Source organism: Alosa pseudoharengus, unplaced genomic scaffold (genome assembly GCF_046254945.1).
Source record: "Alosa pseudoharengus isolate Yale_2024_CS ecotype anadromous, Long Island Sound unplaced genomic scaffold, YU_APseudo_1.1 YU_APseudo_1.1_scf_15, whole genome shotgun sequence".
In the NCBI taxonomy this organism is placed as follows: domain Eukaryota; kingdom Metazoa; phylum Chordata; class Actinopteri; order Clupeiformes; family Clupeidae; genus Alosa; species Alosa pseudoharengus.
This window is the reverse complement of record NW_027468620.1, coordinates 4,168,963-4,192,729: the sequence shown is the minus strand read 5'-3', so window position 1 is coordinate 4,192,729 and position 23,767 is coordinate 4,168,963. Positions and strand designations below refer to the sequence as shown.

Genomic DNA, 23,767 nt, shown 5'->3' with positions numbered 1-23,767 from the left:
CTATGACCATGGAGATCACTTAAGTTTATTTTTGGAGGATTCAATTCAGGATTCAATTTTGTCTCTAACTCTCCAACGGTAGTCCTTATGGAATATTTTGCTTTGCTACTTTACCACCCTCATCACTGTGTGTTGGGGCAAGCTACACATGGGTCCAGGCAGGTTTGTCAGGCATTTACAGGAGAGTGTGTATCCTTTATAGTCATGCATGTTGGAGAATGACTGTGCCATTTAACCTACAGGTGTGACTGTTTTTATTATTATACCTTAGTGAAACAGAAAGTCATAGATTTTTGCTTGACAGTTCATAGACACTCTTATTAACGTATTAGAAAAATACATTTCTAGGGGAGCCAATAATTGTGTCACATGTTTTCTTATGTATATCTGTATGAGCTACTATTTTCTCTCAGAATTAATTAGCTTCCTTTAGGTTAGATTTTCCGTCATTGCTTTCATTGTGAGAGAAATTGTCAAAATAATTTTTTAATACCTCTTCACTCAACTTTATCTGGGGTGCCAATACATTTGGAGGGTGCTGTAACTTGCCTCGCCTCAAGGAAGGTGTTTCTTGACAGTTTTTGTTTCTTTTGCCTGTAGGGTTGCCACCCGTCCCGGTTTTAACGGGATTGTCCTTCTTTTTAATAGCCTGTCCCGGGAAATGTATCCACTCTCCCGGCACACTGAATGTCCCAGTTTTCAAAAGGCTATGTGAATATGGATGTTCAATTTACTATTTTCTCTCCACTTGAAATGTGATGTGCACAGAGCGGTCGGTGTCTCTTGTGTGTAGAATGCACTATCAAGCGCTATCATTGTAGGGACGTAACATAGCCTATCTAGCGCGTCTGTCTTGGCAGCTACTACAGGCGACAGAAGCGTTGAAGATTGAATAGTCAAATACTCAAATATGTCAAATACTCAAGGTTGTTCGTTATTGTTAATATGGGTGGCGAGGCAGAGGACGAAGATGACAGTGTGTCCACAAGACTTACAGGTCAGTAAATAAGAAAATGAAACGTTCAACATAATAAGTTATTCCGATGTCTGATTGAGACGTACTAAATAAAAGTGGCTATAGGTGTGGCTAAGGTATGGTAAATGCAAATCTAATGTCATCCCTCTACTTATTTCTTTAGCAAAGAGGGAGCAAAAGCAAGCACAAGCACCAGTATCTAAGCATTCAAGTCTGCTAAGATAAGTTAAGTAGGATAAGTTTCCTCGTAAGAGAATACTTAAGATGTTTAACATTTTCAGGGCTATGCACAATCTTACTGCCCAAAGGCCAATTTTGTCTTGTGGGTCTAATGTCTAATGGACATTTTCACACAAAGCGGTTGGTCGGGTTCTCGATATGTCCAGGTTTTTTATCAGACATAGGTGGCAACCCTATTTGCCTGTGATGAAGGTGTCCTTGGAAAGGCAGTCTCAAAGTGTCTGTTGATTGTTGGTTTTGACGATCATGTTCTCTGTTCCATAGCCTTGCTGCAAATTATGGCTGCCGCGGAGAGTGGACGGGACATGGCTTACTTTACATTTGGAGATGCTGAACTGATGAGGGACGTGAGCGACCTACATACATTCCTTACAGACAAAGCAGTGACTGTTGGTAATGGCCCTTTTCAATCAATTTCTTCTTCCTTTCATCTTTCTTCAGTGCGATTTTGTTGATATTACATATGGAAACTTTTCAGATTTTCAGTTTTGACATCTTTATCTTAAGTGTCACATTTGGTCTTTTAGCTTTTGGCTCACATTTTTCCATAAAGTGGCATATGGAATAAGTGTTTGATATATATTTTCAGATTTCCTATACTGTCCTTGTAGTCCTATACTGTTAGTAAAGTAGTAGGTAATGTCACATAAACTCCTGACTAGTCTGTGGACACTCTTACTAATTCCTTGACCCAGGATTACGGCAACTCTGTATTTATTCGGTCATGATGCAATAATGTAAATGTAAATCAGTAAATCAGGTTTCTCGGCCAAGTATACCTGCGTATACAAGGAATTTTTATCCCATTCATGAATTAGTGAACACACAGAGCACACAGTGAACACACAGTGAGGTGAAGCACACACTAACCCGGAGCAGTGAGCTGTCTTGCTACAGCGGGGCCCAGGGAGCAGTGTTAGGTGCCTTGCTCAAGGGCACTTCAGCTGTTCCTACTGGTCGGGGATCAAACCGTCCGGTTACAAGCCCGAAGCCCTAACCAGTAAGCCACGACTGCCCCACAAATGGGCCGATAATTCTCTTTCCGGGTCCAACGGCTTTCAGACCTGCTCGTTTTTCTCCATAGACAGTAAAATAAAGTATTTTTTTCGCTATTCAGAGCAGCCTTTAAGAAAATTGTGATCCTACTACTCAGTTGTTGCCTCAACCTAATAAAATCTTATTTTTTGCGGAAGCCTGGACATTACCCTTTATTAAATTATCTGGCTGCACAGCTACAGTAATTTCTCTGTTAAAGTTTAGCAATTTGTTTTACCCTCACTAAAATGGAGGTGATGGTGACAAGGTTTACAATTTGTTAAAAAACGGCTGGTTGCGCTAGTAAACCCGTTGACATCAGACTTAACAACCGAATACTTAACTGAAAATCTAGCAACTGAAAAGGTCTAAGATAAGGTCTAAGAATTTATCTCATTTACTTTCTTTTCCCCCCCTGCCTATCTATATATGTGTCTACCTATCTGTGTCTTTCTCTCAGGTAAACTCTTTGGAGAACTGAAGCAGTACTTTAACATTGTATGTAAGAACTGCTCTGGGCCGCAGCCAGATGTGAGTTTGTATGGATTTCTTTATGAGAGACTCATCTCGGATCCTGAACCCACTGATATTGAGAATACAGCTGCAACACCTAGCCTACCTACAGACTGACTTCAATACAGGGATCTACTAACGCTTTTTGGTGAAATGCCTGAACACTTTTAAAATTGTTTCAATGTCATTCTGAGATCTAGTATACAGAAGCTCAGTATGCCTTGTCTTCTTTTACTTACAAATATAGCACTCTGAATGAGTCACCAAATGTCCTACAGAATTGACAAAAATAGCAATAGTTAATCTTGGTTGCTGTAATGTAAATTTTTCTGGGCACATTCTGAATTTTTTTGTTTGCAGATAGCACTGTGTAATCAATGGTGGCCAAATGTACTGCATGATCTTGTGAAAATTGTCAGTGGAATGAGACAGTAGGGCACTTCTATTGGTGTTTAGATTCTTTAAACTGATGGAAATGAGTCAATCTTGCAATACAGACATGAAGACAGTATGTTGTATTCTGAGGTGTTGTATGTTGTATTCAGTAATATGCATGAAAACAACACCCTAGACACAGACTGCAGTGGAACACGGTTCCATGTGATTGAGATCCCCAGCATAAATAAAGCTTACATCCTTTTCCCACATCTAGTGTATGTGTGGTATTACTGCAGTCAACACAATCATCAAAATAACTTTCCCACTACTATAGGTTTGTCGTACGAATGGTTCTATTGAGGCAATGCTGGTTTGATAACTTTTCATATATTCCTTGCATGACGTTTTAACATCATGATTTGGGGGCGGGGTTCTATTCTTAATTTGTGTTTTTAATTTTGTTTTTATGAAATGGAGTATTTAACATTTGGGATTTAATAGGGTAGTAAATATTTTCTGTATTATGCATTGTACAATTATTTGTTAATTAAACTATTATTATTAAACAGTTGAAGCTGCTCAACCTCCAAGTATGAAGCTGCCAGCATCAGTGGTTTATTTATTCTTTGGTATATATGTATTCATTTATATTATACATGTTCTTTGTGCTCTTTGTGCTGCATTGTTAGATGTTCATGTGTGTCCATCCAGTTAATCTGCTCAGCAGATTTTATTATTATATTTTTCTTAATGCAGTTTTAGGGTTTTCAGGCTACTGTGCTCCTCCTGCAGTTCCGGGGTATTTGTATTTTACACAACTGTCGTAAATACCACTCATGACTAGCACCCTTCACCCTGGGCATGGTACATATGGATTTGTTTACAAACTGGCAAAGATTAATTTCTGAAGAGCCATGTTGACTGACAAGGTATAGGCTATTGCACAATTGCCATAAAGCAATTTGTGACTCTCTGGGTTGGGGGAGAGAAAGTTGCAAGGCTGATTCCCCATAGACGGCTAGGCTAGAGCTGCGGATGGCGCTTGAGATTAAGCTTGCAGGAAAGTTCCATAGGATAGGAGATGCTCCAAGGCATATATAATGGGCAGTCACTGTGAGATCTGTCCTGATGTTCACACATGCACACCATTAGGATGGGAATGCTTATTCTCAGGGTGACACCAACCTTAGAAAATACCAAGTATACCAATTTAAGAACATTTAAGCGACCGTGCAGCCGAGATCATAAGTGGTCATTCCTAGTTTTGGTCTCCTCTGCACTGTATCTTAAATGTTCTTAAATGTTATTCTATTGCTAAGTCACTTTGGGGAAAAAGCATCTGCCAAATGAATAATTGAGTAAAAAAAATGTATGTAAGATATGAACAAGCAGACTTCTAAACACATTTCTAAAATCACAGAACATCTCCTTAACATGGTAACTATTGCGTATTTTGGCAGTGAAACAAGGGTGTCCACTACATCTATATCCACCTATTGTAAGAGTGAAACAATTTTCATTTTAACGATTAAGCAATACTTGACCAAATGTGTGTTGCATTTTTAAAGGCAGCCTACCCTAAAAAAAATCACTGCAGTGATGAGACAAAACAATAGTTTTTCTGAAGTAGCTACAATGCTGTACAATAATATTTGCAAGTCCAAAATATTGAATTTCCTCTATATGAACTGCAAATAATTGCTCCAAATATGCAGTTTTGACACTTTTATTTGATAGACTAACTGTTGTTGTGGCCATCCCATTATGTGTTGGATGAGTGCTTATGGGTGTAATCTTTAGATACAAATCACTTATTTATTATTATTACGTTTTGTTCTACTGCCCAATTGTATAAAAAACATGTCCTTTTTAGAGTCACTGTTATATTTTCATTATGATTGATGTGTGCTCCTTCCTGGAGAAAGACTGATGAGACGGAAGACTGAATAGAGGTGGGGGTAGAAAGCAATTAGCCCACGCAAAGGTGAAAGTCCATAAATCTCAGTGATGGAAACCAGTTGGATAAATGAGTAATGCCACATCCCTCAGGAAAATGGAAATTGTAATTGACTTAGATAGCTTAACTATGAAAGGTAGCCCTGGGTATTTATTTGGCTAATGATAGAAACTGTATTTATTGGAAATTCTTCCAGAAACATAAATTATCTGTCCTGGAATGAGTAAAACGTGTATAATGCAAAAAAGTCTTAAACTGACTGACTAGGTGATTGATTTGTTAGTTGTTCTGTTCAGGAATGTGTCGTTCATCAGATTATCAGACGTTTCTTTTTTTCTTTATTAAAATCACTTTTGAAAAATATGATCCTGAAAAATGGATTGTCACATCCTTATCACTGGCTGTGATCAGGATGGATACTATGACACGGCCTAACAAATAATTTTTCTTACCATAGTTGCCTGCAAATTCATGTAATGACATCCAGAGTTCCTTTGAGAGGATGAGAGAAGCGTAAAGAAAGACAAACATCAGTGCAGCTCAGTGCCTGGTTTCTTCCACATACACCGTTGGGAATTGTGGCCAAATAGTTTTTAGATTTTACTTCTCATGATCCGAGAGTCGTTCAGGTTCTTTTTGGGAATCTCCCGGCAAAAAATGGCTTCCATCTGTCCACTCTACCAAAAAGCCTCATTGGTGGAGTGCTGCACTGATGTTTGTCCTTCTTTATGCTTCTCTGATCCTCTCAAAGGAACTCTGGATCTCATTCATAGTGACCATTGGGTCCTTGGTTACATGTCTGACCAAGGCCCTTCATCCCGGATTACTCAGTTTGGCTGAGCGGCCAGATCTAGGAAGACTGTTGTTCCAAACTTTTCCATTTGAGAATGATGGAGGCTACCGTGCTCTTGGGCAGTGTTTCCCAAAGTCTGGGTCGCGACCCACGGGTGGGTCGCAGGAGATTTTATTTGGGTCGCCAGCACAATTGATGTTGTGTTATAGGCCTAACTGATACCATTTGTCATTTGATACCAGGAAAGCTAACAGTTTTCTATTAGGATGTAGATTGTTAACTACCACAGTCACGGTTTTGTCATAAAAGCTCATGAAACTGGCGCATGAAACTGGGGGACGAACGCATCGCAGAGGGGGTGCCAGCATGGATATCTATCTCTCAAAATGAAACCGTTCTGTGGGGCGCCTGCCATGTACCTCGCAGTTACAAACTGCAAGGGACATGAATCCGCCTATTTGCACGAACATTAATAGATACCAGCTCCTCAACTTTACTGATTAAAATCTAGTGACCGTGCTGTCAACTAAAGCAGATATCCATAGACCGGACATAAGGCCATTCAATTTGCATACAGTTTCAATTGCATATGCAATCTTTAAAGTTAATAGCAACCTCCTCACATTCTTATTTCTGATTTAAAATGCACACCAGTGCATTATAGTCTACAATTTAAATGGGCATTTTAAACACTATTCCTCTCGTTTTCTACCTCGCTAACTCCAAAGTAAAGGCGCATTCTTCCAGCTATTGCGCAAACGCCTCTTGTTCTGATATAACGACTATACAATATAATATAATACAACAATACAATATAACGACTTGAGTTATTTGCTGTTTACATTGGAATTGACGTCCACAGTGTTATGGACACATTTGTCTGCAACGCAACGTAGCCTACAACATTTTTTTTTTTTTAGAAATACAGGAACAGCTTATGCTGACGAATGACTATTGCGCAACATGCAACAGGCAATTTCCCCTACTCTCGGATGCGCATTAAAACGTATCTTTTCAGTAGTCATTTCCAACTTTTCACGCTGATGGTGCTTAAAATGCAACACAACCGTATTCAAAGCAGGGATCCTATAGCAATGTATGGTTGGGGGAGGCATAGAAAAGTTGGAGAACCTGTGGCCTAAAAAAACAATATTGGTGGTGGCAGGGTAGATTTGAAGTGAAATGGGTCGCGATGGTCTGTCATTTTTGAAAAGTGGGTCGCCAGAAAAAAAGTTTGGGAAACACTGCTCTTGGGCACTTTCAATGCTGCAGAAATTTCCTTGTATCCTTCCCCAGACCTGTCTTCACACAGCCCTGTCTCACAGGTCTACGGACAATTTTCTCGACCTCGTAGCTTGGTTTTTAATCTGACATAGACCATCAACTGTGAGACCTTATATAAAGAGATGTGTGCCTTTCCTAATAATGTCCAAGTTTCCCTGTCAAACAAATCCATAAACTCAATTGTGTCATCAGTCAGTCCTGTCACAAGAAACATTATCATTTAAGATAATATTGATAAATAAATTTAATGAACTGTGTGGGGGTATAGGCCTATATTCACCATAAATAACAATATGAGTGCCTGACATTTATTATCTGCTTTCCATCCACTATTTGTTAGTAAAAGTGCTTATATTTCTTCATGGACGGATTATGAACTTCCGGGCCCCTGGGCCCAGATGTGTTAAGGGCCCCCCACTAATTGTCGCATATGTGGGAGGGGGGGTTTGGGGGTCCTCCCCCAGAAAAAATGTAATTTGTTTGATGTGATTTCCTGTATTCTGGTGCATTTTGGGGATGGCCAATACTAAATTCAATCAGATTCATAGCCTACATCCTGATTTGTTGATACTGAGGCAATGATTCCATGCAAAGGCTTGGGCTTCAGGGCCTCCTGACCCCTTGGGCCCAGTAGGCCCGTGCAGTAATCCATCCTTGTATTTCTTATGGGGATTACAAGACTATGTTAGATACAACAGGGACATGTGATCAATAAGAAAATGTTATTTGTGTAACAGAAATTCAGGAAATCATTGGAACCTATACAGATTTGTCCATGACCGGGCCTGACATTTTAAGGTTAAATAAAAAATGTAGCCTATTTATTCAAGCATAAAAACACCCTGAGATGACAGGATAGCCTAGATGTTTGTCGTAGTTAAACATGGACATCTATATTATGATTCAGATTACCTGAGGAAAATCAGATCGTCCTGTCCAGATAGCCTACTTAATAGATAGGCTATGCCTGGACTCCTTGTGTCACGCTGTATAGGCTCTTTTATAGCCCAATTGTCACCTGTGGTCATAGCAGACGTACAGCAAGTGCTATTCACTGTAAAGTTGTTCTGTGTAGCCTACTATGATGCTGCTGCCGCCGCATATAAATTGACTAACCTGCATCAGGTGCTTGTACTATTATAACGTCGAGGAATAGCCTACTTCAGCAGTGGCCTTTCATAAGCTGCAATTTATTTGATGAATGTTTGGTTAGCTGGTGTGGATTGACTTGTTAGTGGGTAGTTGATTCTATGCTCATCGAATGTATTTTGCTGCTTCAAACCGAGGATTATGCGGATTTGGCGTTGAGGGATTATCTGAACTGGAAAACCAGCCGACCCAGAATAAAGAAATAATGTTCTGCACCTGGGTCGAAGCTGAAACGGACGGTCTTCCTCGCGTTAACCTCTGCGGTGATTTATAAATAAATTAAAAAAAAGGAAAAGATATAGACATCGGAAAGAAACCGAGGAACATCACTATACCAACAAACCTGTGCGTGAGCCAGAATACTCTTAGTAGGCTATGCATAATGCTGCTTAGATACCTTAGCTTACAGCGCTATGTTCTAGCTTATTTCTTCCCAACAGTCTACCTAGAGCGATGAACTATGCGTTTGTATGTAACGTTAACACTGTTTCGGTTCTCAGAGTTGGGTAACCGCAGGTTACTATGTTTTTTGTTGTTGTGACTATTGGGCTCGTTGCGCACTTTTATCGTTTTGGGAGTCCCTTTTGGGAAGCTGATGCAGTAGCCTAGATTACTGTACGCGCCCAGACGGATTCTGTGAGCAAAAAAATATGATATGATAGGAATGCCTGCGATTCATTGCAGTTAGATTGACAGAAGGAATTGAGCACCGTAGCCTACCTACGGCTACAATGTGTAGCAGGCTTCCAATTATTGAAATACTCAAGTGGCGAGGTTAGGCCCATTGTTTCCTAACAAATAAAGCAATTTTGTTTTATTACTGAAAATACTTAAGAGAACAACTCTGTAATAGGACAATTAAGCCTACAAATGGGGTATATTTTCTTTTAGGAGTAGTCTATGCTATATCCAAGCTTATATAACAACATTCATTTTTATGCTGTGTTGTGCGTTGACTTCTTTCTCTTTCATTTTATAGAGTGGCCAGAAATGAGTCAGCTCAGGGCACTGGCTGGTGCGCTAAGGGGAGGGAGCTTTTGGTTAAGAGGGCGAATAGGGGTAGGGGGGAGATACAACCCCTGCCGTGGCTGTTCCTCGGGGGCTGTCGAGCCCTCTCTAGCATTATGCAGCTCCAGCTATGTGGAGGAAATGTACTATGCTTGGCTGGAGGATCATAAGAATGTCCATGAGGTACATGTGCTTACCTCTTTCACTTAGCCTACCCACAGTTTATTTGAATACATAGGCCTACTATACAGAATGGCTGCTATCTTTCAAGTGTGTTTTAAGACTCAAAGTATCTTGGGAATAATCTGAGTGGAAACCATTCTTATTGCTTGATTCTTCCTCTCTCAGTCCTGGGATGCATACTTCCGTAATGCTCAAGCCTCTACATCTGTAGGGAAAACAGAGGCTAGACGCCCTTCCTCTCTACTACAGGGCAGAGCGATGTCTCAGACCCCTGCAATGTCCCAAAAGGTGGTGGAGGACCACTTGGCTGTCCACACTCTCATCAGAGCATATCAGGTACACTGTGTCTCTGTTTTCTAGTTGCATCTGACTAATCCTGTAAGTACATGGTACTGTATAGGGACACATGCACCAATAACATGCAATAACATTCAAACACACGTTTGAAATGAATGAGGGTCAATGTATACATAATCATTAGGATGAGCATACACTTTGCTACATGTTGTGGATATGCAAATTGCACTATTAACATTACCCTACTTGGATAAGCCTCCCTCTTTTTCAGAAATGAAAGAGATTTCTTAAACAAAACAGGTGGCAATGTTTTCTGTCTCCCTCTGATGAATGGGGAGAACTATCTAAGGGATTTATTAAATTCTGTCTTGGCAGAGGCATGATTACGATTCCAGCTAACATGGTTGGTCTGTTGGGATATCTCACGCAGCTATTGCAAACAAGCCACAGTTGGCACATGGTGTTGAAAGCTGCCTTTCAGTGTGTGGGTTATCATCTCCCCACTTACCCTCTCTTTATCATGTCAGCTATATCTTACTTTCCTGACCCCATATTATTGTTTTCATAGGTCCGCGGTCATCATGCGGCACAGCTGGACCCGCTTGGAATTCTTGAGGCTGACTTAGATTCTTTTGTCCCCTCAGATTTAATTACCACCATTGACAAACTAGGTAAGACTGTTACACATTTTTTTCATTATTATTATTATTTCTATACTTATATGTAAATGCAAAGATAAAAAATACTATTTGATATAGTTGATATAAAGCAGTTCCCAACCTTGTGGATGGTGGGGCTGCCTAATTCTAGCACACCTATTTATACAACAAACTTCTTCTCCATATCTAGCAACATTATGAACCTGAAAGAAAAATGACACAATAGCTATTTGTAGTAGATAAAGTGAAGCTAAGTGTGAAATACTGGCAATGGCATTGATAAGATTAACACAAGTGCTACTATGGAAATATGGAAATCCCATTGCACAGCACAGCATACTGTAGGTTGTCATCTGAAAATCACAGAGCTGTATTTATGGACTGCAGGTTGAGAAAATATTACAGGTCAATAGTATCTGAGCCACAAGCCCCACATCTGTTTAGCTCCAGTCAATGACATATCACTTTGCTAAGGCAAAAACTAAAAGGAGTGCACTCAAGATATGTAGCCACAACAGATTAAAAACTGCATCCATGGGCATCCAGTCTATACAGATTTCACTATACATGCAGTATCATGCTAGGGGTGCTTTACACTGTCCCAACAAATGGCAACAAAAAAAAACACCATTCTAAGGTTGGTACTGTAGTTGTTGGTTGCAGTCTAGAATCTGCCAACTCCACACTGCCCAGACAGTAATTGAAAAATCTGACTTTAGAATAGTCAAACTCAAACAACTCCATCCAATAAACACAGACTAACGGTGCACACTGAGAATGTATCATTTTGGCCAGTAAAATGCTGCTTAAGACCATAACTTTTAATTGTTGATAATTGAGAATTGTTGAGAAAAAACACTTAGAACTGCATGTGTTAGTTCGTCATTGACTCCGGTTGTGGACTGATCTGTCTATGAATCCCAATTGTTTTGGTTGTGTGCCTCAGGGATTTATGGTCTTGAGGAGTCCGATCTGGACAAGACTTTCCAGTTGCCTTCAACAACATTTATTGGGGGCGGTGAGACAACACTACCACTCCGGGAGATTATCCGTAGGTTAGAGGTGAGTGCAAAATGTACTCTTTACAGAAGGTAAGAAACTGAACCAGGCATTAGTCATTGAAAAGAGAAACATGATTGTGGCAGTGTCTGTGAGTGAGGCCTGTGGCCTATATAAGGACCCATTTATTTTCTAAGAGTTAGTAGATAAAAAACTAGTGACTTACTAAAGTTGTATTGTACACATTGTATTTACTTTCCACAACATTATTGATCAACAAATATTTTCTGGGAAATCTGCCCTATTGGTTATTGTTGTACCGCATTTTAGCTTACGCTTAATAAATCTGAGATTTTTACTGTCTTGTTTTTTCTTCAACATTTAGACAGCTTACTGTGGTCATATTGGAGTAGAGTACATGTTCATCAATAATGTGGAGCAGTGTCAGTGGATCCGGCAAAAGTTTGAAATGCCAGGAGTTATGCGATTCACTAACTCTGAGAAGAGAACTCTTCTGGCCCGGCTGGTCAGATCTACACGGTCAGACTTTGATTTTTTGGACACCCGGGGCATTTCATGAATGTATATGAATTTGAGGGTGATTGCCCCTTGTGGCATATTAATGTTATTGGTTGCACCATCTCTACTTCACAGTTTTGAAGACTTCCTTGCTCGAAAATGGTCCTCAGAGAAGCGCTTTGGTTTAGAAGGCTGTGAAGTTCTCATACCTGCTCTCAAGATGATGATTGATAAGTCAAGTGAGGCTGGTATTGACACAGTGATTATGGGCATGCCCCACCGGTACAGTACTCTCAACTTCTGCCTTTATCTTTGCCATCTTGAACAGTTGATTTCATTGGTCCAATATCAAATGTGAACTTTTCACTGACAGGGGTCGACTTAATGTCTTGGCCAATGTTGTGCGTAAAGACTTGGATCAGATCTTTTGCCAGTTTGATCCTAAACTTGAGGCTGCTGATGAGGTACTGCCCGATATATTGCAGTCTTAATTGTAGCAACCTACAAAGTGTTCCCATTAAATATTTCAAAGCTGTCCCACATTAAGCCCATTATAATCTGTTTCAGGGCTCAGGGGATGTGAAGTACCACCTTGGCATGTACCATGAGCGTATCAACCGTGAGACAGACAAGAATATTACACTGTCTCTAATGGCCAACCCCTCTCACCTAGAGGCTGTGGACCCAGTGGTACAGGGCAAGACCAAAGCAGAGCAGTTCTACTCTGGAGACACAGAGGGCAAAAAGGTATGTCACTGCAACAGGGCTGCTTGATGCTTAACTGATTTGTCTTCTCCTTTATATGCTGTTGGTAATTAAGGTGTGTATTATACTGGATATTGGTATTTTGTCCTCTCTCTATCGCTTAATTATGATCTAAAATGCTAGAGAGGTCAGCCGTAGCTCTTGTTCTCTCTGGTATATTTGAAGTTTCTCCTCAGTTCAACCTTCTAGTACTACTGTAAGATGAGTTGGGAACTTAGACAGTGTACTTGAAAGGAGCTCAGTAACGTTTTAGATAACATATTACATGTTAAGTGACTCTAAAACCTCTTGATTAAAATAATGTCTTGAATCTGTATACTATCATACTGTTATATTTGTAACCACAATGCTATGAAACACTTTTGTAGGTAATGTCCATCCTAATACATGGTGATGCAGCTTTTGCTGGCCAGGGTGTTGTGTACGAGACATTCCACCTCAGTGAACTTCCTTCGTACACCACTCACGGAACCATACACGTAGTGGTCAATAACCAGGTATAAGACCTTCACCACGCTGACCATGAAGTCCAATGAGTAATTGTTAGTTGTTAAGTTGTTAATGGCAGTGATTGAGTGGCAGAGATTGACCTCCTGATCACAGTGTTGTATGTCAAATTATTGCTTTTGGTTATCACAGATTGGCTTCACTACAGACCCCAGAATGGCACGTTCATCACCCTATCCTACAGACGTGGCTCGTGTCGTCAATGCACCCATTTTCCATGTGAATGCAGATGACCCTGAAGCCGTGATGTATGTGTGTAGGGTGGCAGCTGAATGGAGGAGCACATTCAATAAGGATGTTGTCATAGATTTGGTAGGTGGTCATTTTTTCTAACAGCAAATACCTTTACTATTAAGCTGATGTTTACCTTTAATGTTTAATTTAATGTTTACCTCAATGTTTGTTATTGAACAGCATCTACAGTATATGAAATGGTTCATTGGTTGTAAATACTGATGTGGCTGTTTGTGTTCTTTGTATAGGTGTGTTACAGACGCTTTGGTCACAATGAAATGGATGAGCCAATGTTCACACAACCTCTTATGTACAAGCAGATCCGTCGGCAGCAACATGTTCTGAAGAAATACTCTGACAAACTAATTTCTGAAGGGGTGGTGACACTGCAGGAGTTTGAGGTTTGGTCTGGATTCTTCTCCCAATAAAGTCAGTATATCTGTTCAGTTATTTCTTAGAAGGCCAGAATTTGTTCATACTACACATAAATATCATTGAACCACAAAGAAGAGGTGCGTTCAAATTCATCAAACATTGGCGAATGTTTGTGGTGAACATGTTTTTGGTGTTTTGTAACGGTAATTGTATTGTTACCTTCGTCAAGCTCACGTCCAGTTCCACTGTATGTTCGTGAAGAACTACCTCCTCAGACTGTTTGCGAGTGTTTGCAAATGTTCACCAAAAACTCAAGGCAAACAGAAACCTGTTTGCAAACGTTCGCCTATGTTTGCAAATTTGAATGCACCTCTGGTGTCATGTTATGTGATGTGGTACAGAAACTAAGCGTTGAGCAGTTGTACTGCATCTGTTTAGGCTGCCTTGGTTATGTCGTTCTGCTGTGGTAGGTTTTTTTCTTGAGCTGTGCTTCAGGGCATAAAGGAGTAATGCTTTTGATTCTGCTTCATATAATGCTTCCTGAGACTTGATGGAGATTGTTTTCTGATGTGAGACTTTATTTTACAAAAAACAACATTTGTATCTTGCTCCACCCATTGACCCAGGGTATAATTGAATGATCCGTCCCTTTCCAGACCTCATGCTGAATGGCTGGAATGCCAGGCATGACTATTCCTCTTGAGCACACCACTCATACTCTGTCTCAGTGGCCTGACAGTGTTCTTTATTCCTCCTGTCACTTTTTCAGAAGCTCAGGGAGATTTCACTAGAAAAAAATAATTTGAACCTGAGACAATGGTTGTTTCTCCTCTCTCCCTCTTCTCCCTCTCTCTAAAGCCTAGAGGCATAGAATAAAATTGTTTTTAGTACTCAGGAAAGGCATTTCATTCTTCTCTCTTATTACGATATTGTTCACTGTGTCATTCTTGTAAATGGCCTAGGAGGTTCATTTCTTAATTGTTTGCAGGAGGAAGTCGCCAAATATGACAAGATCTGTGAAGAGGCTTACACAAGCTCCAAAGATGAGAAGATTCTGCATATTCGCCACTGGCTGGATTCTCCATGGCCTGGTACTAGAAAGCAACAAGCACACCTACTGTACTGTCACAGTTTTAAATAGAAAGAAATAATGAGTTATATTAATAAGTATTACCGGTATATTTTAAATCCAACAGACATTAAGTATGCAGACTTATTTTTTTATTTATTCCTTTGCAGATTTCTTCACGGCAGAGGGGGAGCCCCGGAGCATGAGCTGCCCTGCTACAGGTTTAGGGGAGGAGCTTTTGCAGCACATTGGCCAGACAGCAAGCTCTGTGCCACTTGAGGATTTTTTCATTCACCCTGGTAGGTCCTTGGGTTCAGTGAGAAGAAAGGTATATTACTTTTATATAAACATATTAAGAGCCCTTTCTTAGATCTTTAACTCCTCCATCTGAATTTGCAATATGGCTAGGAGTAGACTATATAAATATATTTAGATATAATAGACTTTCCTTTTTTCTTTTTTTTTCTTTTCTCCATTGTGTGCTAGTGTGTGTATGTTTGGGGGAGGGGATGGAGTGTGCGGCGTGGGTGGGTGTGTGTGTGTGTGAGTGTATGTGTGTGTGTGTGTGTGTGCTCTAATGTTCTATTATTTTTATTATTCTCCATAGTCCATGTCAATTGTTATTATTATTATTATTATTTGCAATTGTTTTGATGTAACTACTGCTTTGGCAACATTGTAACACTTACAGTCATGCCAATAAAGCTCATTGAATTGACTAAATTAGCTGCATCGATGAAGTGAAATTTATAGCAGATATTTTATTTACAACCTGCACCTCTGTGCTTGTTCAAATACTTGCTTATGTCATCTGTCTCCATTGAATCGGAAACTCCTTTAAATTCCCTGTATTTCTCTTTTCCCTTCAGTCAGTCAGTGGCAACATTCAATAATCAACCTGACTGCCAGTGAGCTCTCAACATGAGAACCATCAGAAGAGTACTTTCATTTTTGTGCAGATAAGATGTCCATTGACAAGTGGTTTTGTGTTTGTTTGTGGGTGTGTTTGCTTGCGACGGTCTCAGGGGTGTCCCGTATCCTGCGTGGCAGGGCGGACATGGTGCAGAAGCGCCAAGTGGACTGGGCACTGGGGGAGTACATGGCCTTTGGTTCACTGCTCAAGGATGGCATCCATGTCCGACTCAGTGGCCAGGATGTCGAGAGAGGTACTTTCAGGTGAGCCCCCCCCCCCCCCCCCCCCCCTGTGTGTGTGTGTGTGTGTGTGTGGTACATAAGTCAACTACCATAGCACTATGTTCCAATTCTGTTACGACTGTGCTTAAATGCCTTTGGCTGTTTTGCACTTTGCCTTCATAAGAAACACATCTGTCTGGTTTGGGAATAATGGGCGATGTCAGCTGCTCCTCAGACGGTCTGCTGAGGGAGAGACAGTGCCCTTATGGTGTTTTCACCGTGCTGTCTGACGGGATGGCCGTTCGTTGGCTCTCTTCCTGGCTGACACATACCCATAGCTAGTCATAGGATCTTAGTCCTGTCATCTCTCATGAAGAGATGTTCTGTTAAGAGAATAAGCTGAAGTTCATTTTGATTAATGCATTTAGTTAGTTCTGGTTCTCTCTTCTACCGTTATCATTTGAATGTAGGTGTTAAAAGAACTAATAGTTGGTTCAGGTAAAATAAGCACCCTTGTATGACATTACAGAGAGGAAATTAGACTGGAAGAGTGAAGCCAGCCATCTGCTGTCCCATCAGCTTGTGAATTTATGTTTGCTGTCAGCACAGCATCAATGTATCTGTCGCTGTTTTGCTTTTGCATGTCTCCTCCACTAAGAGACCCTGGGAGTGAACATATTGGGACGCTTCAGTCTGCTAGTCCTGCTCGTTACTTAGGGAGTTAATGACTGAGCGTAACTGATTCAGTCATCTGGATTTGGGAATGTGCTGTGTCCTGTGTTTATGTCCCTTGATTGATGAAGTCTAGGTTTGGGGAAGAGGACTCTGTTTACCAGCAGCCCCTTCTCGGTTTTCACATTTAATTCTTAGGGACATACAGTATCATAACACATCACAAATGTAATACCAGAAAGACTGTGGCTAATTGAACATGGCCAAACCAAATTCTTTTAATTTAGTTATTAAAAACTATTGCCTTTTCGACTGTCTAAAGGCAGACATTACAGTGGACTGTAAATTAAAAGAAAGCAGTAACTTCATATTTCCCCCTGACATGTTCATTAAATCAAGTAACACCTCACTTCTTACAGTAAACATAGATTCACCCCCAGTTTAAAACTGTTTACATAATCTGTCAGTTTATACTATTTGCTACTGACATCTAGTTCCACCCTGTCTCTGATGTGAGTTGTGATCGCTATCCAGTGGCAGCCAAGTACATGCCACGTGAGCGCGTGTGCACAGGACATCATTACTGTGATGTTAAGGAGACTTTAAATGATTGTCTCATCGTGCCACTTCAGATGTGTGAGCCACACATCCCATTTGAGAGGCCTGGCAAAGCTTGTTAAAATCTTTTGCTCCTAATACACTTCAGTTTCTGCCCCTTCTCCCATGTGCTGATCGAAACTGAAGAGAAGGAAGAATATCTGTCTGTTCCCCCACCCCCACCCTCCCTTGGGAACGAACGCGAGGAAGGAACTGTAGGAAAAGATTCCCCTACCCCCAACCATCTTCAGCTATGTGATACACTCTGTCTCAGTCAAACCCTATGTGATATACTCTGCCTCAGTCAAACGACTGTACAACCAGCTGTGAATCATATGTACTGTCTATGTACAAATAGGAACCCTGTTATGATAATGAGTTTCTTCTACAACTTTCTGAATATCAGCAGTTATTTTGTATCTGTTCTGTCTTACACATCTTAATTGAATAGCTCTTTTGGGTATGTCTGTTTTAGAAGAAATAAGATTTCCAGGTACCATTCATCAGCGGGATGGTGTGACCAAGAGAGATTAATTACCTGAAGGTGGTGTGCTCTTGTCTTTGCAGTCACCGTCATCATGTTCTCCATGATCAGGAAGTTGATAAGCGTATATGTGTCCCCATGAACCATCTATGGCAAAACCAGGCCCCTTACACTGTGTGCAACAGTTCCCTATCTGAGTATGGGGTACTTGGTAAGGGCACTGGAGAATAGAATCACTTACATTTCCATCCGTTTAAAGGATTAGTAATATACTATCTTGTAATACCTCCTGAAGTTTTTTAGGCTATTAACAATTAAAGGCTGTTACATTACCTTGGTTAATTTTATTTTGTGGTCTTCATGTCAGGCTTTGAACTTGGATTTGCTATGGCGAGTCCTAATGCATTGGTGTGCTGGGAGGCTCAGTTTGGGGATTTTTACAACACAGCCCAATGCATCATAGACCAGTTCATCAGCCCTGGTCAAGCCAAATGGGTCCGTCACAATGGCATAGTGCTGTTGTTGCCCCATGGCATGGAGGGTATGGTAAGTTGCATTGACAATCAGCACTAGTCCTTTTATCAGACAAGGGACATTGACCAGTATCTTTGTGGTCATATTTCCTTTCTGCGTATATCATTTTGAGCTGTCATCAGGCAGGTATATTTTTGTATGTGGAGTGTGTTTGTACAGTATGTATGCATAGTCCTGCCTTCATCAGCGTTTCTGTGTCCATACTAATCATTAGGGCCCAGAGCACTCATCAGCACGGCCTGAGCGCTTTCTACAGATGAGCAAGGATGACCCCGACCGCTACCCTGTAAGTGTCATTCCCCACCTCCTTTGCCTAAGACTGATTGCCTGAAGTATTCTGGTATGTAAGCACTTAAGGACCCTTGATTATCCATTTGGGCCCAGTGTTCGGAGTGTTCCTGATTAGCAACTCCCAGTCCAGTGCTCAGCAGTATGTCAGTCCCAAGGGCAAAGCATTATGCTAGCCTGCTCATGGGGAGTGAGCCACAGCCGAGACTAAACACCAGCCTGCATCATCACTGCACCCCCAGGGTCTCATCTCCAAATAGGTTATTGATCAGATGCAACCCTTCCGCCACGCAAAGAATTGTGCTACAGTGCTATAGCCATGGTTAAATGCTGATGGAGTATGATTGCCATGTTTGAAGGCCATCTCCATGCCTCAGCTATGCCCCTTGTACTCTGCACAGTTATGTCCCTTGTTGCACCTTTTGAAGGAGAATTGGTTAGGAAACCAAAGTAACCAAGAGTAACTGTTTTTTCTTGGAGTTTATAGTGCTATATTTATTGTGAACTTATTGAGTAAAGGAATTAACATCAATACAATTTTTTCTGATACAGTTTCAAACAGTTCAAACAGAAACAGCTTTACAAAACATAGTATCGTCATACTCAAGTGTATTGATATTTTCTTACACCCCTAACCAGTATGTTGTGTGTGTTTACTTAAAATTCATTGGAGCTGGATTTTTTATAAACCTTTTTCTTTTTTCAGGAAATCACTGGAGACTTTGAGGTACAGCAGCTTTATGACTGTAATTGGATAGTGGTCAATTGTTCAACACCTGCCAATTACTTTCATGTGCTAAGGAGGCAGATTCTGTTACCATTTAGAAAACCAGTAAGCTGTTATTTTTCATTCTAAAAGTTGTCTTTTTGGAAAGACATTGTCCTTTGATGTATAAGGGATGATATTGTCATTGTCAATTCTGCCATCTTTGTATTTAGAATACAAACGTTACACTTAATTGTACCCCACACTTTAAACATTTTAACTTACTTTGCTTTCTGCAACAGTAACTGTCTAAAGTGATCCCTAGTTGGAGATAAATACAGTGCTTTGTGGAGCATGAGAGTCTATTCCTGTGCTGATTAAAATGTGTAGCATCAGGGGATCTTATTGTTTGTGTTGCATGAACAACTCAGCGGTGACAGATGTGCTTGAATTCACAACTGTGCTCTTTGTTTTAAAAACTGTACTTTCTTGGTCTCAAGTGTACATAGCAATAAGTCTGAGAGTTACTTAACACAAAGTTATATCAGAATATATTTGCTAATGCTAATATTGCAGCCTTAAACTGAACCTATTGAATTTTCTTTTTTTTAGCTTATTATTTTCACTCCCAAATCCTTGTTGAGGCACCCTGATGCTAGATCCAGCTTTGATGACATGAGCTCAGGTAGAACACATGTGTTTTGTTGAACTTTTCATATCAGTATTGCCCCCTGCTAATATCAATGTGCCACCCCAACTTCAGATATCATCATGTATTGCTTACAGGCACCAAGTTCCGTAGGATTATTCCAGATGCTGGACCGGCCTCTCAAACCCCAGAAGAGGTGAAGAGAGTGATCTTCTGCACAGGGAAAGTCTACTATGAATTGGCCAAAGAGAGAAAAAAGCACAATCTAGAGAGCCATGTAGCCATTGTTCGACTTGAACAGGTAAATATCATGTTGCATCAGTCATTAGCACCATGAGTCTTTTTTTTACTTTGAAAAGTCAGATAAATATGATTTATAATATGGAGAATCTACATGGGATGTAGACTTATATTCAGTGTATAATATGGTGCAGAGCACATACAAACTGTATTCAGAATGCAGATCACAGTTGGATACTTTTTTCCACTAGATATCTCCGTTCCCTTTTGACCTCATCAAAGCTGAGGTTGAGAAATACGGAAAAGCGGAGCTAATATGGTGCCAAGAGGAGCACAAGAACATGGGCTACTATGATTATGTCCGGCCACGTTTCCTCACTGTTCTATCAAACAAGAAGCCAATATGGTGAGTCTGTGTAGGTCCATTAGCCCAGTTAGTACAACTAAAACCAATGTCTTCCGCCATCTCTGATTGCATTTGGGATAGAGTACGTATATCCCTCTTTCAAATATATTTACCCACTCTCATTCTGTTAAAGATCACAGTATTATCATTTTGTTTGTGTTATGGGTAAAATGTATGTGCTGATTTTAGAAGATTAGTCTAGCCAGAATACTATGTCCTAGAAGGTAGGCTATCTGATGTGTATGCCCTTGACTGCAAAGGAGTATAAAGGCATTCTTACACCAGACTGACAAACAGCAGCACAACTAACTTGCCTTTTTCATGTTTCGCAGGTATGTTGGCCGTGACCCTGCTGCAGCTCCTGCCACAGGTAATAAGGTCACCCACCTGGCTGAGCTGAAAAGGTTCATGGATACCGCGTTTAACCTGGAGGCTTTTAAGGGCAGGAGTTTTTAATACCCTGAGCACATATCAGCATCAACGCACAGTGTAGACTCAACAATCAACATCATCTAACACTTTTAGCTGCTCTTGGACTTTGGATAACTCTTTCACTCAATGTACAATAAAGTATGCAAACCAACCATTAACTAACACAATCCTAACATGTATGCATATAACCTGGAATGGAATGAATATGCAAACATAATGGATATGCTAAGGCAAAGCTGTATGCAAATAGATTATGCACTATTTATAAGCACCAAAGAAACGGCTGTGCGTTAGATACCCTGTCCATTTGTTGAGCCTGTCTGTGGAATATTTTCACATCACTGTCACACTTGACTTCATCCAAAGACATCAAACAGCTGGTATAAAGACACATGATCATATTCTCCACAGCAGCCATAAGGTGTCTTTTCCATGGTGAAAAAATACAAACTATATGAAGAAAATACTGGAGGAAGAAATGCAGATCATATAAAATTACTGGAAAATGTTTTGCATTAGTATGCTATAATTAGCTATTAACAGGCTTTAAAATCAGTAAACATAAGTTACATTTTAGTATAGGTAAATAAGCTACATCCTTATGAAGGTGTTACACTTGTCTGTGTTTGATGTCTGCTCAATGGTCTCTCAAACATTCAGAGGGATTCAGGTGAAACAGTAATGCTTTAAGATGTCTGGAGTTTAGCTTGAATGTATTCATAATGCAATACAGTTAAGGTTAATGTCTCACGAGTTGCAAATGAATGTATAAAGTACCCTGGTGATATTCATCTCTTAGAATGAACTCTATCTTTTATAGGAACTTCATTTGTAGATCTTGAAATTATACTGATGATGCACCAACCTCTACATACTGTTGACATTATGCAATTTTGTAGCATTGTGTTACATTTGTAAGTATTAAAGTGGTGTGTAGAGTACATGCAGCATTTTTCCTTTGCAGTATAAAGACCAAAACATAAATTGACTGTCACTGGTTTAATAAGCATTCTTGACGGCTGTTGCTGCTGCCTCACACAGGTGGTCAAGTCGTCCATCACCACCTAGACACACATACATACACACACACACACACACACATCAGTGGCACATTTTGAATGAAATATAATCAGAAAGCTGCTTTGTTAAGTGTAAAAAATGCACATTACCAAATTCTAGGTCTTTTATGTTGCACACGTAAACGCATTCTCCATTGACAACAAGCTCCACCTTGTTCCAGTCCAGCGATTTCTGAAGGACACATCTATGGCCGTTGTCCTGTAGTGTAGCTGTTGTTGATAAGGAGTAAGAAACATAATTGTTTATGCATTTCACCAAGGCTACTGTATGTCCAAGGATCCGCGTAACAATAATGAATTGCCGGAGTCTGGGAGAGCGGAAGTTAAATCGGTTAGTATGGCGCTTGTGGTTACCTTGGAGGCCCTGGAGACGCAATGTCCTGTGATCCACAATGCCACACGAATCATATGGTCCATATCGCACAGTCACTAATGTGTTGACAGGCATTGTGCCTACTACAGAACTTTCTAGCCAAGAATATACGAAGATTGCAGGACTGCAGGCGGCCACTTGCCAGGTGTGAATAAAGCAACGACTTTAGAGCGCAGCGGAGATCTGAGGTCCTTTCAAGTGCATGCTGCCCAACACTTCTCGCTAGTGACGTGAAGTGAAGGGGCATTATTACGCAGGCCAAATTGTAAAATGGCCCTGCTTCCTAAACAACTCTTTATAACTTTTTGTTTTGTGCATCCATCACAGGTAGCCAAAGTGCCAATTTAATGTTTTATGTGCACTGATACACGACCCTGTATTTCCGGCGTCCTACAAACAGAAGTCAAAGTAACGGAACGTTTAGGCAGTCAAATATATTGGACAATACCTCACATCCACTACACAACTTACTGTTCAAACAAAAAAGTATTTTCAGTTGGAGGCTACGCCAACTAAGCTGTAAGAAGGACAGATAGCCTACAGAAATACTTTTTTACCCACTGCAATAGCACTTAATGAGTCCCCCCTGAGCAGAGAGAGAGACATAATATTTTTTGAATAATGTATGTATGTATGTATGTATCTGTGAATGCTGTGTTTGTCTGTGCTGCTGGTACACTGTAATTTCCCTCTGAGGATGGATAAAGTAGGCTATAATAGGTACAAGAGTACGCAGACTTAGCAGATACAGAGACAGCTTCTCCACAAGCCACCAGCATGCTGAACTGTAATTCTCTTCCCCAAAGCTAATCAACCTCAAACCTCAGAACCCCCACCCAAACACAACAACATACCCCCTCCCCCCACACATACACACCATTTCATTATTCCCTTTTTCATCCCCCCCCCCCCCCCACACACACACACACACACACAAAATACACCTTCTTAATTACTGCTTTTAATTTACTCTTTTAAATTGAGCTGACTCTTGAGCTTAATAATTTCATTACTTATAATTCATTTTATAAATACATGACAATAAAACTACTTGAACTTGATATATCTATCTATAAGCGCTTTCAGACACACGTGTAAGACCGGAGGTTCTGCCGATGTTAAACGGTGGGGCCGTATATCTGAACGACATAACCGGTCATATGGAAGTCCGAATTCACCCGGTGTTTATACTACCCCCGACCTAGTATTTCCTCCGGACATTATGTAAATGTG

General features: G+C 40.4%; 3 protein-coding genes across 8 annotated transcripts in view; 2 read left to right on the top strand and 1 right to left on the bottom strand.

The window, feature by feature from the left end:
* The window catches only part of parga (poly (ADP-ribose) glycohydrolase a), a 68,221-nt gene extending 64,488 nt beyond the window's left edge, over nt 1-3,733 (top strand). For all 6 annotated transcript variants that reach the window (XM_076285289.1, XM_076285291.1, XM_076285290.1 and 3 more), the window contains 2 exons: nt 1,481-1,609; nt 2,712-3,733. In XM_076285289.1, coding sequence (XP_076141404.1) covers nt 1,481-1,609; nt 2,712-2,881 — 299 coding nt within the window. In that variant the 3' untranslated portion in view covers nt 2,882-3,733. The remainder of the gene's footprint in view (nt 1-1,480; nt 1,610-2,711) is intronic.
* Nucleotides 3,734-9,315: 5,582 nt separating this feature from the next.
* On the top strand, nt 9,316-22,136 carry ogdhl (oxoglutarate dehydrogenase L). The gene is made up of 22 exons (XM_076286509.1): nt 9,316-9,516; nt 9,682-9,852; nt 10,382-10,484; nt 11,419-11,534; nt 11,857-12,011; nt 12,126-12,272; nt 12,364-12,454; nt 12,558-12,737; nt 13,124-13,252; nt 13,395-13,574; nt 13,745-13,897; nt 14,860-14,962; nt 15,111-15,239; nt 15,966-16,116; nt 17,911-18,038; nt 18,195-18,373; nt 18,576-18,647; nt 19,356-19,481; nt 19,968-20,040; nt 20,142-20,305; nt 20,496-20,650; nt 20,983-22,136. Exons 1-22 carry the CDS (start codon nt 9,316-9,318, stop codon nt 21,104-21,106), a joined length of 3,030 nt encoding a protein of 1,009 aa, XP_076142624.1. The 3' UTR covers nt 21,107-22,136.
* cunh10orf53 (chromosome unknown C10orf53 homolog) lies at nt 22,082-22,715 on the bottom strand. The gene is made up of 3 exons (XM_076286508.1): nt 22,516-22,715; nt 22,252-22,371; nt 22,082-22,146 (listed from the first exon to the last, which is right to left on the bottom strand). The coding sequence occupies exons 1-3, from the start codon at nt 22,607-22,609 to the stop codon at nt 22,082-22,084; spliced, it is 279 nt and encodes a 92-aa protein (XP_076142623.1). The 5' UTR covers nt 22,610-22,715.
* Nucleotides 22,716-23,767: the final 1,052 nt, after the last annotated feature.